The following is an 18256-nucleotide window of genomic DNA, read 5'->3' on the forward strand; positions in this document are numbered from 1 at the left end:
TCTTGTTTTTTGGTTTTTTTTTGTTCCTTTTCCCACAAACATCGGAGCCCCAGAAAAGATTTTAAATAATAAACCGCAACGCAGAACGCTCCCTCGAACATCGGTCACAGCAGCAACCGTTCAGCCACTCGGAGAAATCCATACTCTCCGTGTAAATATAGTCTTTGAAGGCAACACGTTCATCCAGTTATAAAATAAAACAAAAGCTTAAACCACCTGAGAAAGCAGCCCCATGTGACGGAGGCCGGTGTTTATTGTATAATCCGAGCTGTATAACATTCACGGCGGCGTGTCTCCTGAACTTTCCCCCACTGACTTCTTTACGGAGTATTCTTGTGCTGGCAGAGCGCCAACGCATCAAAACAGAGCGAGAGATGGATTCTTTCATCTCGCCGTCGTGCACACAACACGCGGCCGGCCTAGCGGTGAAGAAGGCGTGGCTTCACCGTCAATAATGCGTTGGCAACAGTGACTGGCTCAGAGATAAAGTCACACGAGTTTATTGTGTTATTCTCGAAGCCTGAGTCACATGGCGTGCGTCTTGTTTCGCACCATTATTTAAAATAAAAGCTCAATCTCAAAAAAGTTAGCGACGCAAACAATAACAACAACAACAACATAAAGTGAACGACGGTAGTGAAGTTTATACATGTTGCACATTTCTTCACTAAACTACCACTTCTGCAAACTGCACAGCTCTTCCATTTTTTTATATTTTTATATCTTTACCTTCGCATTGAAAATGCGGAAGGTTATGTTTTGATCGCCGTGTATTTATTTATTTATTTGTATGCGTGTTATTCGCATAACAAAAAAAGTTTTAAACCGAATCGCATGAAATTTGGTGGGATGATTTGTTATTATCCGGGGACCATTTGATTAGATTTTGGGATCAATCGGGTCAAAGGTCAAGATCTTCTTTTTACCATAGTACGGTCAACAGGCACGTGCACAGACATTTTGGGGGCAGGTGCTCAAACCTAAAAAAAAGGGCACCCATTGCCAAAAAAAAAATTCTGGCAGAGTTGAAGCATAAGCAGCAATACACTGATGATGCAATACATCCTCGACCTGCATTTCCTCTGGCAGCATCAGACTGCTAGCTTACATGTTCTTTATGAATAAAGATGAATTATTCTATGGCAACAACAGTACAAGTGTTCTGATTGGAAAATGGGTCGTCATGCCAGCCACTATCGCCCTCCTCGCTGGTCTGATACAGACCCGTATTGCCCTCTGACCTCATTTTCAAAATGAGCGATATTGATCGACATCAACAGCCAAGAGGAAATTCAGAAGCAGCGAAAATGTGTTATTGAAAGTGAAGAAGACTAAAAACTATAGTTTGGATCATTTGTGTTGTTACTTTACTGTAAATTAAAACTATTTTAGCTGAACCGTGTTGTCCATTTTCTACAAGATTGATCGTTCTAAGACTGGAACAGACCAAACAAAGAGATAACACATAAAACAATGAGGCACAAGGATAGCATGACACCGAGAGCTAGCATTGTTAGAATAGTTTAGCTGCTATTTTCTGGCTGTGAATTCTTGTGAAATTTATAAACATACTTTCAAAATTGTCTAAACAGCATTTATACAACACAAAAAAGATTCTCTCTTTCTCTCTCTCTCTCAAACATGACGTCAGTCAACAGCTGCAAGGCTTTGAAATCATGGATTTCTGAGTTTTTGTTTGTTAATTTTTTTTAGGAAACGTCGACCAGTTGTGACGTCATGTTTTCAGCAGCGCTAATGTTGTGGTTACAAAACAACGTCAGGGGACAAACACCGTCATGACCTGTTGGTCTGATGCTGCGGGTCAGAGGAGAAGGAGGTGCAGCCGTTTGGTGGCGTGAGGAGCACTGCGTGGAGGAGGAGGGAGGGGCGCGGCGGGGGGAGGAGGGGGGGGGGGGGCTCGTGAGCGCCGCGGAGCATGTCGGGGAGAAATTCTCACAAGAACTCAAATAAATGCTCCGTCGGATATTAAAACACATTTGGGGGGAGTTGATGACAGAGAGAATAACTTTTATTCTTAAGTCCTGATGAATGAAAAAAAAGTGTCTCCAGCAAAAAGGGCACTTTACTCATCCAGGGCAAAAGGGCTGGTGCTTGAGCACCACTAGGGCTCTATCTGTGCACGTGCCTGATGGTCAATTTGTATCCAATTGGCATGCAACTAATGCCAACATTTTCATAATTCAATGCCCAATCTTGTGATATGCGAAGGTATGCGCTCTACCGAGTGCCCATTCTAGTTTCATATGTTATTGTATATTATTATATTGCAGGGTAGGAAATTGACATCTTTTTTAGGGGGGAATTGTTGCCCCCACTGACTGAAATCCAGGGGCATTTAAAAAAGGAATTGGGGCACTTTTTGAAACTTCTGTAAAATAACATGTAACCGTTGTTAAAAAATAGTAAATGTACTTATTTAGGCTTATGGTATATGAGCAATTTCCATGAAAATGGCAATAATAAGGCAATAGTCTACAGATTAAGAACAAAAACAAAAGTATAAATTATCGAAATTATGGGGGAATTTTTTTGCCCTTGTGTATTTTCGACGCCGTTATATTGTATATTTGATGTTTCTTGCCTATATAATTTCTCGGAAGTAAAACCAATTATAATAATAAAATAATTAGCAGGTTCTTTAAGTAATTTATCAAGCAAAAGACTAAACATGTGCTGGTACGATGTTCAACACATACAACCAAAATTGACAATCATTATATCTCGATATGATTAATTTCATCACTCTATGATTCTACTGAAAGTCTGAATCAACTCTCCATAATAAAGATTCTCAGCCAATTTTGATTCAAAATGATAACAATTGGCTATTCTAGTTCCCGTATATTATAATGACATGTGTCCGTGATGTAAACTGTTGGACTCGGTTCATCACATTGGACATGAATCGGGATGTTTGATGTTATTTCATTACATTTGCTGAGATCAGTCACGTACAGATATTCGGATATGGATTTCCTCTGGAGCAACCAGATGCTCTCAGTGAGGGGTGAATGGACACATAACAACCCAGATAGATAATCAATCAGGGTGGGGAAGACTGTGTGTGTGTTGGATGTACACAGAAAGAGCACAGAGGTCAGGTGGTCGCCGAGTGCGTCGGAGAGATAACCTTCTTAAAGCTCGTTCTCTTATCTGGAGCCTCGTGGAGTCGACGCCCGCCACTTCACAAGAAGCCATTTCAATGTCGGTTTCTTCGTGCTCCGATAAAAACTGGACATGTTTAATGCTTATTATTATTTAATGGAGGGGGGGCGGGGCTTGAAGCGGATTCACCGGGTTATTTTCCTTCATGCTGCTGATGTATTGTCTGGAGTAGTGTGAGCCTTCTGTGGAGAGGTGGCAGAGTCGTGAGTAAAGCTGGAGATCATGGACAGACGGGAGGACAGCGAGCTGGAATCATTTCTGCCAGAAACACAGCGCAGCCTTCAGCGGCTCACCCTGCCAACGCAGCCGCCTTCACACGTGGATTTAGAGCTGCTGTGAAAGCTTTAGAGAAAAGAGCTGCAACAATAACGATGCGCTAGTTTGGCTTTTTCTTCCCTTCTTGCAATCGAGCGTTTAAAGAAAAATGGCATTGAAAATCTGAAGTGTAAATTTATCTGAGGATTATATATCTATGCATACGAGCTAAATAATCAGTTAGTGGATTGAACCTATTTTGTTAAACTATTAATTGTGTAAGAACAACAACAAACAGTCCTGGTTCCAGCCTCATAATTGTGAGGATTGTCTATCGGTGATAATAAACCCAAATCATTTTGGAGTATTAGTTACACAAAAAAACTATTTTTGAAGAAGCTTGCTGGGAATTTCTCAGCATTTTTTAATCGTTTCGACGAAACTATGTAATAGTTAGGAATGTTATTTTTTTTAACTAATCCATAGTTTCGTGTAAATGATTTCAGAAATCGATGTATGAAATTATTATTATTTAGCTTTAGGGCAACTAACAATTGTTTTCATTTTCAATTATTTGATTGTTTTCATTCATTCATCATCATCAGTTTGTGCATCACATGCGTTCATTTCTATTACATTAAACAAAAGGTGACGTCCTCAAATTGCTTGTTTTGTCCAGCCAACAATCCAAAACCTTGATTATTTACAATGTCTATATTTTGAACTATGCAAAAAAAAGTCTCCTGCTTCCTCTAACACTGCACACGTCATGCTTTACGATAAACCATGTCAAGCTTTAAGGAGTGACACTTGTTTTTCGTGTTGACAGTATGTTACTGTGATTTGTGAAACTTGAATTTCAGGATCGATGTCGACATCCTGCACAGAAACAGAGTTGCATAACAGAGGATATCCAAGCATGGTCAGAGGGGGCGACCTCATTATGTCCCGATTAACGAGCAATTGCATTTTTTGGAAACACACACATACACACACACACACACACACACACACACACACATTGTACACACACACATAGACTAACCTGCTCCTTCCGTTTCTGCCAGCGGCCGCACGGGCTCTCCTCCAAGATCTCGCTCTCATCCTCGCTCTCCTCCTCCTTCCCCTCCGACCCTGATTTCCTCTCCGGGACGGACATCGTCATTTTACCACCGGGTATTTCCAGATTTTCCTAAACCCACCACCACCGCCACCCCCACCCCGACAGAAGACCTTCTCCCGGCTCCCTTCCCTGAGCTGTCCGCTGTGGAGCCAGACGAGACGGTCCGCCGCTTGTCTGCGCAGTGAAGAACCCGCCCTCCCCCCCCGCCGCCCGCCCCGGACTCTCCCCGAATCTCCCCGAGTCCCCCCGACTCTCCCCGACCCGACAGCCGCCGCTCTTCAGCTCCCTTTTGCACTCAAAACATGTTGCAGAGAAGAAGAAAAACGGTGACTGCCAGAACTAGCTCTCCCACGCACACTCACAAGCTACTTCAGATAGCAGCTAGCGGCGGAGGCTCCGCATCGGGACGGAGCGGGGCGGGGAGGCGGGGAGACCCTCCCGGGCTGCAGGCTGCACGCTAAAAAAAATGTAAAAAGATTGCGAAATGTTTTTTTAAGGGGATGTTCCGTCTGTTCCCACTGAAGCACCGCGGGAGTGGGAGCTCGGTCGGCGCAACAAAAAAAACCGAGATTATATCCCCGGTGAGTCCGCTGCGCGCATCGCTCGCCTCGTCAGATATCGGCTGGTTGTTTAAAAAAAAAAAATGTTGGTTGTTTTTTTTGACAGAAGAGCGTTAATTCTTCAACCGTCTTCCACGCGCGTCATTCAGCGGGTTTGTCGGATCTGAAAACCGCGAGCTGCTGCCAGACAAGCACCGCGGAGAGAGAGAGAGAGAGGGAGAGGGAGGGAGAGAGAGCGCAATACCGTAAAGCCAGCCGTATGTGCGCACGGTATATTTGAGCGACGCACCGAGACTGGTCGCGAGGTCAGAACGGGAACGCCCACGGAACCAGAGCCGTTTACTGAGGCACGTCATATCCGCTCAGCAATGGCGGCTCGTGGAGCCACCACACATCCCTTTTTTCTTTTTTTTTAACGTATAGGAACATACTGACCACAGTTTTAAATGAAGATGTATGCAATTTATAAATTGTTATATTTTATTTTACATTGTATTTTTTTAATTCATGTCCTTTTCTTTTTGGGGGAGAATATTTGGAAATAAGTAGTTTATTTATGAAAGGATAAACACAGAACAACACAATCTGGTTTCAGACCCAGAGTTCAAATGATTCAGTGCACCATCACACTTTTATTGATTTAAAAAAAGTTATATAATATTAGACAAGCTCTGTCTTGCAGTGGGGTCACATAGTTTCAAGACTGATTATATTAAATATATAAATAAAATTGCCACAGACGAGACCACGTTATTAATTAAGTCTGAGAGTACTGATCTGTTTAATGAAGCCACTGCGTCTGCTGTGTGACTTGAACTTGATAGGAACATGCGGAGAAGAGGCGATACAAAATACAAAATTCACGCTATATGGGGATCAGTATAGGGAACTGCAGAAATGTTTCCATAAAGAAAACTATAATGAAAAAATGTCTACACAACACAACAACCATTCAAGAAGATACATATTGATCTCCTGTCTGTCCTTTCCTCCTCTACCCATCAGGCTACTATTAGATTAACCAAATGTTGACCACCTGAGCCAAAAGGGAAACATCGAGAACAAACTTTAAAAATGCATCAGCTTATTGAGGATAAATGAATCAATGATCAATAACTCTTGCGTTTTTGTCTTTGCAGTTCTATGTAACCAGTCAGGTGAGTCATATATGTGGATACAGAGACGTCATTAGTGTGACATCTTGTGGTGCCTTGTTGCCATTGCAATAACTTGTCACTTCCATTCAGTTTCTAATGACTCATTGGCGTTACATCCTTGTTGTAAAAGGCCATCTTCATTCTCAGGTTCTTTCATTTCTTACGTCAGTATTTCCTTCTTTAATTTGGTACCAACAGATGATTGATTCGACTGACCAACATTTGTATGGTACATTATTTAATCAGATGTTTTTTTTGCATAAGCAATAAATGAAAGCACAGATAACAATTTCTAATATTCACTTCATCTGAAGGGGGGGGGGGGGGACACATCACTTGGCTGTCTGGCAAATGTTCTTATTGCACAATGAGTGATGTCATCAGTACCAGCCGATATTGCACAGATTTAAGCTGGGCTGAGTAGAACTAATATTTGGTGAATCAATGTATTATTTAAAAGTAAATTACCACACCCATCCACCTGTTCCCAACTCCCTCATCTGCACTGCAGTCACCTACCGCTTCCTTCCGACCTGTTTGGTAGAATCCAGTTCACAGCACCGACACATTTCCTCTACCAAGCTTGACCAGAGACAATATGGACATGTCCCAACCAATATTTGCTTTTAGTCCCACAGTGTATCAATACATTATTGGATTGGATTCAATATTGTCATTGCACAGAGTGCAGGTACTTTCATCTTATGTAATGAACAACTTGTTTGACTCTTAGCTTTGACACTCGAGCCTGCATCTTTTATCTCACTAAAATACCCGTCAGAAGGAGCTGCTGCTGCATAACGTCAGATTCAACTAAACATCTAACCATCAAAACGTTTTTTAATCTTGTTCATCCATCAATAGTTACATAATATAATTCTGAAAGAGGCCATTCTGCTTATTGAGAACTTTTTGCTGAGTATTCTCACTTCAGAAGGTTTAAACCTACAGTAATTTGACATCAGGTATTGATACTTAATTCATCCACCACAGGTCGGAGACCCAGTACCAGTCTGCTGCACTGAATGATAATGAGAGACACCATTATGACACATTTAGACTATGTTGGTTTGTTGAAATCATTCATTTTGGCTAAAATCACAGTGTATTGATTCATTACGTTAAACTTTCACTGTTTGAAGTCAAAGTTCTTGATTCACAAGACGTTGAGATGCAGAGACACGTTAGCCTGACCACCGCTCACGACAGAGAAGGAAGAAACTCATCGATGCATTGAGAAAAAGGTCTTTTATTTGATCCCAGATGACACAGAAGGAAGGTTCACTGGTAACTCTAGTGGACAGTTGAACATGACATCAAACTATAAATCACTTCATGCCTGTGGATTCAGCAGAGCTCCAAATCTCATCACTTTCTTGGTTTACCAACAACTTTCCATCATTTGTGAGGTGAAGGCGGCACATGCTACCGGCACCTTTAGCAGAGTTGGTGTGCCACCTGGCCTCAGACTGCTGGTTGTACATGACCAGGTTGCAGTCAGCCTGCATGCACACGCGGACACCGTCTGATCCGCACGTGTCTGAAGCCCACAAAGGACTCCAGCCATACAGGACAAAGTTACCGTCCTCCTGCAGGCAGGAAAAAGAGACATTTGACTGCAATCAGAATCATTTACAGACCAGTGCTCATGTATCACAGATCAGAAATATTCAGTTACTCACCTGGAAGATCGCCTTGAAATTCCCGTTGTTGGACATCAGATAGTCTCCCTTGCGGAGCTCATCATTTTTGGACAAGTAGTTCTTACTCATGATGCTGTAACAAAAAGAAAGTCTCTTATTTCCATCTAACACACTGAACATACATTGTTAACAATTGTTTGTCATTTCATTTGTGAAACACCAGTGAGTTCAACAGCACAGGTTCACCAGTATCGTGCAGCGACTCCTTCATGCAGTAAATAAATCCATCCATCAGTATAAAGTAAAGAATACTTACAGGTTGAAGGTCCAGACACACGGCAAGCAGAGCAAAAGAAGTGAAGTGACAGAAGTTGAATTCACTCCATTTTTATACTCTAGGCTGCAGGGGGGAGACATGGGGGGAGAGAGGAGTGTTTTGGCCTGAGAGAGCGTTGGACAGTGCGAGCCAGACAAAGCTCTTATTTGTAGTCATTCCATGTCAGCACTTGCTAGTCTGAAGGCGTCCATTCCTCGCCCAGATCTAGTCGGAAAAAGAACTTCTTTGCACTCAAGAGCAGTAGAACTGCAGTTATATTCATGGGTACCGGCTCATGTCGGTATCAGAGGAAATGAATTGGACAGAATTGGACACAGCAGTCTGCACAATGTTGGAGGAGAAAATGTGTTAACAGTGTCTCTCCCTGTGTATGAGGGATAATCTAATCCTGGGTGGGGACCAACTGAAAAGATCACATCACCGATGACCTGGGTGTGACCAACCGAAAAGGTCACAATCAGATGACTTGAGGGGAAACAGATGGACTCTGGAAATGTGTACGTCTCGACGAGGTGTATAAAGAGGAGGAGAATCAACTAAGAAAGGAGCATTAAGTCTGAGACTTCTCATTGGAGGGTTCAGGTTTTGCTCCACTCAGCTGGGTGTTTCCATGACTTGATTGTGTGATTACTTATTGTCTGATGACTTATTTGTCTAGTTGACTCACTTGTCCACTTGTTTGTACCTGGCTCACATTCTGATCATTTGTGAGCTTGTTACTATATAATAAAGTGTGATAAGACCACCGTGCTTAAAATACTTTTGATTTCTCACAAGGCATCGGAACATTTATTCCGCCACAAATTGGCAACGAGGATTGGGATGGACGCGCAGCACTGGGCTCCGACGGACGGTCAGAAGGCCATAAAATAGATGATTCCTCCCAGGGGGTGAGAAGCTGCCGTTCTGCGGAGACCAGGGCTGCCGATCCAACCCAGTTGAAGTAACAACGAAAAACACGCGGTGAGAGATTGAGATTATTTTGAGATCAATCAAGTCATGAAAATGGAAATTGGAAATTTTGAAAAGAAAAATCTCACAATCAGGTGTTGTTAACAGACGTGTTTTGAAAACTGTTGGGTTCTCTAGTGGGTGTGTGCACCAGGTTGGCGCACACTTCTCAGGGAAAACAGTTAGCAGTTTTTAGAGATAGCAGCGGTCACTGACTTGCCTTAGTCATTCGTGTGTATTGTTTAGAGTGCATGCGTCTGGTGAATCCTGAAAATGTATTGACGTCGACGTAATACACAAGTGACTAGAGATGGGTAGTGCTCAGAGAAGAGGGGGGACTAGTTGGAACCATGTCGTCTTTCCGACCCTGTGTGAGTTTATGTCAGAACATTATCCGGGCAGTTTAGATCAAATACAAAAATGGATAGAAGTTGGTTTTCCTTCAAACGGAAGTTTGAGTGTGAATCAATTAAAACAGTTGGAGGTGCAACTGAGGGAGATGTGATATTTAAGGCAGACTGGGAAGCTTTTGGAATGTGGGAATTTGAGTCAAAAAAAAGGGAGAGACAGAGATTGAAAGCATTTAATTCGCTAAATTCAAAAAAACCTACAAAGAATGTTAACAAGTGTCATTGCATTCACCCAAATACTGTGTATCCTTGTCTTTCTGAGGTACTGAGAGAATCGGTGGCTCCAGACCTGGATTCCGCCCCCCCCCTTTCCTCCTCCTCCTCAGTCAAATGCAGCACACGCTTCAGCAAACATGAGAAGTGGACAGCAGCCAGATTCAATCACCAACGAGACGACCTCCTCACCGGCCGTGACCCGCCTACAGTCTCAACAGGAGAGGGCCATGTTGCAGGAAGAGAGGGAGGCTCTCATGCCAATGAAAGAAGTGGTGGGGGCAGAAGGCCTGATGCAGGTTTTAGGACCCGAGTCAGATGCAGATATAAATGAAGCAATGATTCATGTCTGCAATCCAAAAAACGATCTCACTAAATGGGAGACTGATCTTAGGCAATTTGTCGGACAATATCGTCCCACCATGTTACAATTACGGCGTTTGATGGGCAAGGTGCTGAAACATGATTATCACAAAATTCGGAATGTTTTCAACATTGCAAGAATGACTTTCCACCTGAGTGAGCCACTCTACGAGGATCCCAAAAATTTGGATTTTCGAGATGCTGTTGATGTCCTCATTGCAACCGTAAAAGAAACGTTCCATTTGAAACTAAACCTTTCCGATATCACCTCTTTGTCACAAGGGCCACAAGAGACATGCAGTTTCTGTCTGTCACGCCTGACGACAGCCTTTAACACTCAATGCAGCTTCACCGGACACAGTCCAAGAGGGACACAGACTCTGGAACAATGCAAAGACCATCTGGAAGAGCGTTTTGTGAGCGGGACGAGACCAAAACTCCGGCAGATGGTGAGAAAATCATATGTTCCACGAACAGATGTCCTAAAGCACGCTGAACATGCTAAGACGGAGTTGCACAGAAAAGAGATGCTTGCAATGATCAACACGCTTGCAAGGCAAATACGGAATATTCCCCCATGGCAACTTGGGAGGACAAGAGGTCGCGGCAGAGGCAGAATGGATCTGACCTTGGAAAGATATGATTCAAGTGTGTGCTACAACGGCGGAGGGCATGGACACTGGCGAACAGAGTGTCCGGAGCCCAAAAAGGAAGACCCACTTTCTACACGTCTGAGCGGAGGGAGGCGGGGGAGGGGCGGATCCAAGAGACGGACAACCCTCTCCAGGGAAAACAAGTAAGGCACACTACATCTAGGAAAAGAAAAAGAAAAAAGAACATTGATTTTCTAACCATTCTTTAAAGATGTTTTGACTCAGGAGCTAAAAATCGCATTTGCAAACTACATTGACCATCACAACAGTAAGTGTACACGGGAAGAAAAAAGAAAAAGAAAAAAAAGGGAAAAAGGGAGGAAAAACAAACAAAAAAGAAGAAGAAGAAACGTAATACACGGGGACCAGAATGTCTAAAGGGTTGTCATGAAAGACCAGGCATGTCCCATAGAGTGCTTAGTGAAAACTTTGGAATTCTATAGACGATGTATTATTTTATATAATATTATATGTATGTATTGTATTGTATGATGAATTACAGCCATCAAAGGAGCCTTGTAAAATTGACACAATAACAATATGCAAACATTTGGCAGTTAATGGACATAAAAGCGAGTCTACAAAAAGAAAGGAAAAGAAAAACGTCAATGTGCACTAAAACGAATAATCTATCTGGGACATGTGATCACAGGAGAGGGCAAATTCCTCTCTCCCAAATCGTATTGTGGTAGTTCAATCACTACCAAAACTAATTAAGAAGAAACAAATTTTGTTTTTTAGGAACGACGTCATACTACAGACAGTGGATCCCAAATGACTTAGAAAGAGAGGCACACCTCGCACCATGGTAAAGGCCTCAGCTTAACAGACTTACTTTGACTTAGACTATAAAAGCAAAAGACAGAAGAGAACTTAAAGACTTCCTTACTACAGGCCCGACCGGGGCCTGCCGAGACCAAACTTGATATGTATTTTATACATAGACCAAAAGGACTGTTACATGAACTCCAGCTTGTGTCAGCCTCATGGAGGAAAACTTAGGCCTGTGTCCGACTTCTCCTCGACACATGACTTTGTTGTCACAGGTCTTCCTCTCTGTTGCAGCAGCTGGAGAAGCCATGGATTAACATCACGGGACATTGTGGGCTATTCTGATGTCACACTGATAGTCCCGCATGCAGTTTTCCCACATCTTCCATGCCCAGAAGACTTCTCACCTCTCTGCTCAGAGATGGTTCAGATATCATGTTGGAATAGCGTGACACTACGGTGAAACGCTGCGATGAACTTAACTCAACTACACTTCTTCCGACTGCAGATGATGGAGAGCCTCAGGATAGTGTCCAGGTATTGCAACAGACATGCATCCCGAGACCTGATCTGTTGGACACACCTCCTTCCAATGCAGATTCGAGCTATCTGTAGCTATCCAGCTCACCCACAACGGGGCAGCGGTCAGGTTGTATGTTACATCACATCACACACTTGTTGGTGTCAGGCTTACTGCACACCGATCAGAACAAGCAGCAGAGCTGATTGCACTCACAGAGGAATGTAAGGTAGCGAAAAAGGTCAAACTAACAATTACACAGGTTCACTTCATGTATCTGGAGCTTACATGACCTTGGGCCTCTGTGGAAGACACAGAGGATTTCTAACAACAGTGGCAAACCTATGCACACCACACGGTGGGTTCAGCTGTTTCAGTCGTTAAATGTGAAGCTCACATCTCTTCTTTTGACCTGTGTCAATAGTAAACATAGTGGCAGATCTGGTGGCAAAGGCGGCAGCCTTATCGGGCACCCCTTTTCCCCACATAGACTGATTCCAGTCCTTAGGCAGATCTTTCCACAATTCATTCTTTTGCCAATGCCCAGGAGCGCTCCCTATGGAACGCTCTGGTGCCACTCTTTGAGTCGAGGGTTTGACAGCCCAGACGGCAAGCCTTGTTTGCCACGTGCTCTCTTCCATACTTCTAGATTTTCTCATGGAGGAGACCACGTGGGCAAAGGGGGAATGGGTAATGCTCTAAAATGCAAATTCATACACCAGAGCATTTTCAACATTTGCAATAAAATACCACAGCAGGGTCACCGCCCTGCAGATACACCTTTTGAACATTTAGTAATGTATTTTAAATCTCAACGTTTTTAGGTTTTAACATCAGGCATCATTGTTCTTATCATCCTCAATCAGCTGGTGCAGTTGAACGAGAAAATGGTATTATTAAATCTAAAGAGACAGGCCTATCTTCGGTGAAAGCACTTCCGCTGGTGCTTTTTCACATGCGCATGCGTATCAGAAACAAACATGGCCTCAGCCCTTTTGAGATAGTGCTCGGGAGACCCCCTTGCACTGGGCTGGGTCCAGTAAGACATGCTTTGACAACTGATCATAATGAAGACAGCATGCTAAGATATTGTGCTAATCTCTCCTCCTCACTCTCAGCACTTCACACACAGGTGAAAGCTGCACTTCCCTCACCAGCCACTGCGATCCAGCATCACCTGAAACCAGGAGACTGGGTGCTCATCAAGGATCACAGGAGAAAGCATTGGAAGCAGAGACGCGACACGGGTCCCTTCCAAGTACTCCTGACCACAGAGACGGCGGTGAAAGTGGAAGGAAAAGCAACATGGGTCCACGCTAGCCACTGCAAACGCATCCCAAACCCAGAAGGAGAAGGAGCAGCTGCTACGGGTCCGGACTAAAGGGGAAGGGTGAGAAAAGCGAGCGCCTTCCTCCATCAAGTAGTGTGCCAAGCTACCGACAAGCGCACCATTAGCAGTGACGTAACCAAGCACCTCACTCATTTTGTGTGGCTGGGGAGAGAGAGGAGGGGAGCAACCCGAGTTTCTCAAACCGCAAAGCTGTCATATATAAATCAGTGTGGTAGGAGGCGAAATCATGTGCGAAGGTGTAGCCACCCAAGCAGCAGCGATGGAAGATAGATCTCCAGCATCACCACACCCCTTTAAGAAGCACGAGTACAGCCAGAGCAAAAGCATGCACTCACTACTCTTTCTAACCACAATAGCAATTATCTTGTTCCTTATCTATAAATTGCGATCACATAACAAAGACGGCAAAGATACTTGCCCTTTCCATCTCTCCAGGAAGTGGCAGGAAGGAAAAAAAAAAAAGGTTTTCCACTGCCCAGCTGAACAATGTGATGCGAACAATTGTTCACTCTCCTCAATAGAGAATGATACTTGGGTTAATGTAGAGAATCAACTTCGCCTAATAGTATGTGATGGGAGGGTACGGAGAGACAGAGTCTGTACTGTATGGATGCATGAAGAGTATGATTCCACGGGTTTTATGCTTGCGGAATAGGTTTAGAGTTGAAGAAACTTCCAACACGCACACCACCTCAGGTGCATGGCAAACGTTGCACGAACTATCATGACAGAGTTTGCTGGTGAAAGTAATATCTCTAATTGCTGGATATGTCAGCATATGCCCATTTCATCCAGATCTCCTATGCTGGTTCCAGTTCCCTTCACGGAAGCCGACTGGAGCGTTATGGGATGGCCTGACATAGCTCGTCAATTCGTGAGCAATGATGAACACTGTTACACTCCGACAATAGACACTTCCACTAACACAGAGAACATTGTTAGATATAATGGTGAAAAATGAAAAGTTATACAATTTGCAGTCAAAACATGTAATGATAAAAATAGAACTGAGGGTACTAATCAAGTCGCATTGTTTAGACTAAGCTATTACAAAAGATACGTCCAACGAGGGCTAAGATATCAAATGCAAATGACTCTTGCTGAAACTAATTGCACAGTAGGAAGTAAGGAGATAAGTTCAACATGTACTCTTAAGCCAAACACAGCATCTATTCGATTAGAAATAGGTATACAGAGCATACCTTGGGCTAATACATTAAAAGTCACACATCTGTCTTGGACGAGACATAATTATACTCAACCTCTAATTCCGATTAGACCTAGGAATAGAAATTGCACTAACCCACAACCACCCATTCCAGTACATCCCCTGACCAAGGTCAGCCGCTGTATTAATTTCTATGCATTTGGGGGCTATTTCTTGGGAGCAAGTGACTGTACCAACGATTCGGTTAGATACGTTAGTGAAAATAAAGAGTTGTCATTTCCTGAACAAGCTTATCTAGTGTGTGGGAACATCGCCTATAGCTGTGTCCCAGTAATAGGAGACGTCCTTGGCCCTTGTGTTGCCTTCGGGTCGTTTTGACCCGATTCGGTGTTTGGCCCTCCTGTCGCCTTCGGGTCAGTTTGGCCCGATTCAATGTTTAATGTCGGTGTTCTTTCGGGGGTCGACGAGCGGACATGAAGTGCCTCACACTTAGGCTTGGAGGGCAATATTAATTCTAATAATTTTCTGGAGATTTTAATAGCTGGGGTCATATTGACCTCAAGGGTGGAATGTGTTGGTGAATATGGAGGTAGCAGGAGGGTTGAACGTTGAATCGGGTCGTATTGACCCGGGGGCGACAGGAGGGTGGAACGTTGAATCGGGTCATATTGACCCGAAGGCAACACAAGGGTTAAGAGGTCGCTGGAGGGGAAATGCTACTTAGCCTATCTTATACCTTTGATTAGACGTGCTGACTCCAAGGAACTCGCTCCATCTCACGTACGTCAGAAACGAGCAATTCCCTAGGTTCAAGGATATTAAGCGTGATATTACCAGCATATGGCACCTATAGGAGTCAAGAGGAAATTGCAACACTCTCAACAATATTAGAGAGGCACATGAACAAAACGTCAATAGCACTCACTGCCATGCAAAAAGAAATAGATGATATCAAACACGTGGCACTCCAAAATAGAATGGCTCTAGATCTTGTTCTGGCCGCACAGGGAGGAGTATGTAAAGTCATTAATACTGAACGTTGCACTTACATTTCAGATGCAACTTCTGCGGTTCACGATGTGATAACAGACACGGAACAAGGAATTGAGGAGTTGCATAAAGACCATGGCTGGAATCCTTTTGGGGGGATGCAGGCATGGTTAGGATCATGGGGAGCTTCTCTTCTCAAGGGATTGGTATGGATAATAGCAGTCATCATTCTTGTTATAATTACTATCACCCTAATCACAACCGCTTCTAAGATTTGTGTCAGGAAGATAGTTACAACTCGCGCATCAGGTCAGCACATGACGACACCGGTAGAACTCCCAGTTCGGAAAAGGGTTCCACAGTGTCTTGACAGCTCTGATAGTGATAATGAGCTTGAGGACAATGTTTAAGCAAGCAATGTATTTACACAGTAGATTTAGCAAACGATAATCAATTTTGTATGTACTTCTTTGAGGTGACTTCTGTGATGTTTTGAAATCTTTGTGAATCTACACCACGGATGTATGCTCTAAGAATGTTTAACATTTTGTTACTATTTTTCAGTTGTTAAATTGTCAAAAATGACAAAAAGAGAGGATTGTTGGAGGAGAAAATGTGTTAACAGTGTCTCTCCCTGTGTATGGGGGATAATCTAATCTTGGGTGTGACCAACCGAAAAGGTCACAATCAGATGATTTGAGGGGAAACAGATGGACTCTGGAAATGTGTACGTCTCGACGAGGTGTATAAAGAGGAGGAGAATCAACTAAGAAAGGAGCATTAAGTCTGAGACTTGTCATTGGAGGGTTCAGGTTTTGCTCCACTCAGCTGGGTGTTTCCATGACTTGATTGTGTGATTACTTATTGTCTGATGACTTATTTGTCTAGTTGACTCACTTGTCCACTTGTTTGTACCTGGCTCACATTCTGATCATTTGTGAGCTTGTTACTATATAATAAAGTGTGATAAGACCACCGTGCTTAAAATACTTTTGATTTCTCACAAGGCATCGGAACATTTATTCCACCACACACAACACTCTGCATGTGATGGGGAAACATCCAACTGGTCTCTGTGATCACTGCAAGGCACCAGAAAGTGTTCATGTCATTACCACATGTAATAGATACCGCTCAGAAAGGATGCTGGGAGACATGGAAGGACAAGGGAAGGAAGAGAAGTGGATCAAGTAGCCTGTCCATTTAATTAATTTTTTTTTAAACTCTGAGAAAGAAAGAACTCTGTGTTTGATACATATTCTTCCTCTACCAAGCTTGACTGGAGTCATATGCACGTTGTGGGCGTGTCCCCACCAATAATTTGGGAGCACAGAACTGTCATTATCTGTAAACTTTAGGTGCAATAAATTATATTAGGATGGAGAGAGAGCGGGGGACAGAGAGGGGAGTGTCACTGCCCTATTTTACTTCTGAGAACTAGATTTTCTTGTGTTCTTTCAAACACCCCCGAAAACATACAAACATTCAGTTTTGGGCAGTTTCTTTGAAGATTAGGCTTTTGCTAAATATGTTGTGATGTCATAAGAGGAAGGGTGCTTAATGGGAGGGACATTCCTTCCCGGTGGTTGCAGCAGGGACTACAACCAGCAGGACATCAGTGGTGAAAGACTACAATTCCCACTCAGCAGTGCAGGCGGGGGAAGGCGGCCGCACAGCTGAAAAGGATGAGGCTGATGAGCCTGCGAGGAACTCAGGAGAGTCCGGACATTATGTTTGTTGTATACAACGACGGGTGTTGGAGTTAAGTTTGCCTGTTGTTTGATTAAGAAGAATCAAATTACAAAGACTTGGAGTTAAAGAAACCTTCGCCTGTCGTCTTGATTTGTGCACCCACGCCTCACCTCACGATCCCGTCCTCTCAAGACGTCACAATGTGTTAAGAATGTGTCCAAAGTCAGAGTCCAGCGGTCCTTCACAAAGTACCACACATCAGACCTCTTCATATAAATATCTTGGGTTCCACATTAAAACCTTTATTCTAGGCTCCAACAGTGATCTATTTTTTTAATGCATAGACTTTATGATTTAAAACAATAATAGAAGGACTTTGTTTCATCAAACGATTTTAGACCGTGTACAAAATATAGTAAATGATGGTAACCTGTGAGCATATAGTTAAAGTCTAAACTGGCATGTCTTAATTCAGTGGAGATGACATCTAAATATTAAATATTAACAAGTGGGATCATAATATTATTTATCTGAGGACCAAGATATTACTTTCAGGGTTAGTTACACAGGACAAGATGGATTGTACCCAGATGCAGACATTGAGAGCAGCAGGATTCATGGATTCATTGACATGACGATGAGACGAGGAACGGACGGAGGTGATTGGAGAGAAGCTGATGAAGTGAATGAGATGCAGGTGAGAAGGAGAGGTGAGCCGGCTGGAGAGAGAGAGTCTGAGGACACCTGGTGGATGGTTAGAGGATGGCAGGTCTGGGGATGAGAGGAGGGTCCATGGTCTGGAGGAAGTGAGCAGGAGGTAGAGAGCCAGGCCACACAGAAAGGAAAGTCCTGGTGAATTGAGACCTGATCATTTACTATCTAGTTTGATTACACCTGGTTTTATTATGTCAAA

The 18256-nt window shown here is 43.3% G+C and overlaps 3 protein-coding genes across 3 annotated transcripts in view; 1 reads left to right on the forward strand and 2 right to left on the reverse strand.

Annotated features, from left to right (window-relative positions):
* LOC130205905 (nuclear receptor-binding protein 2-like) overlaps positions 1-4661 on the reverse strand; it is a 37173-nt gene extending 32512 nt beyond the window's left edge. The window contains exon 1 of the mRNA XM_056433442.1: positions 4487-4661. Coding sequence (XP_056289417.1) covers positions 4487-4606 — 120 coding nt within the window. The 5' untranslated portion in view covers positions 4607-4661. The remainder of the gene's footprint in view (positions 1-4486) is intronic.
* A 2849-nt stretch (positions 4662-7510) lies between these two features.
* On the reverse strand, positions 7511-8385 carry LOC130206333 (B-type lectin plumieribetin-like). Its single transcript, XM_056434249.1, has 3 exons — positions 8241-8385; positions 7964-8057; positions 7511-7870 (listed from the first exon to the last, which is right to left on the reverse strand). Exons 1-3 carry the CDS (start codon positions 8339-8341, stop codon positions 7610-7612), a joined length of 456 nt encoding a protein of 151 aa, XP_056290224.1. The 5' UTR covers positions 8342-8385; the 3' UTR covers positions 7511-7609.
* An 883-nt stretch (positions 8386-9268) lies between these two features.
* On the forward strand, positions 9269-13462 carry LOC130206629 (uncharacterized). Its single transcript, XM_056434682.1, has 2 exons — positions 9269-10994; positions 13261-13462. The coding sequence occupies exons 1-2, from the start codon at positions 9976-9978 to the stop codon at positions 13460-13462; spliced, it is 1221 nt and encodes a 406-aa protein (XP_056290657.1). The 5' UTR covers positions 9269-9975.
* The last annotated feature ends 4794 nt before the right edge of the window (positions 13463-18256 follow it).

Source organism: Pseudoliparis swirei, chromosome 16 (assembly GCF_029220125.1).
Source record: "Pseudoliparis swirei isolate HS2019 ecotype Mariana Trench chromosome 16, NWPU_hadal_v1, whole genome shotgun sequence".
Classification (NCBI taxonomy): Eukaryota; Metazoa; Chordata; class Actinopteri; order Perciformes; family Liparidae; genus Pseudoliparis; species Pseudoliparis swirei.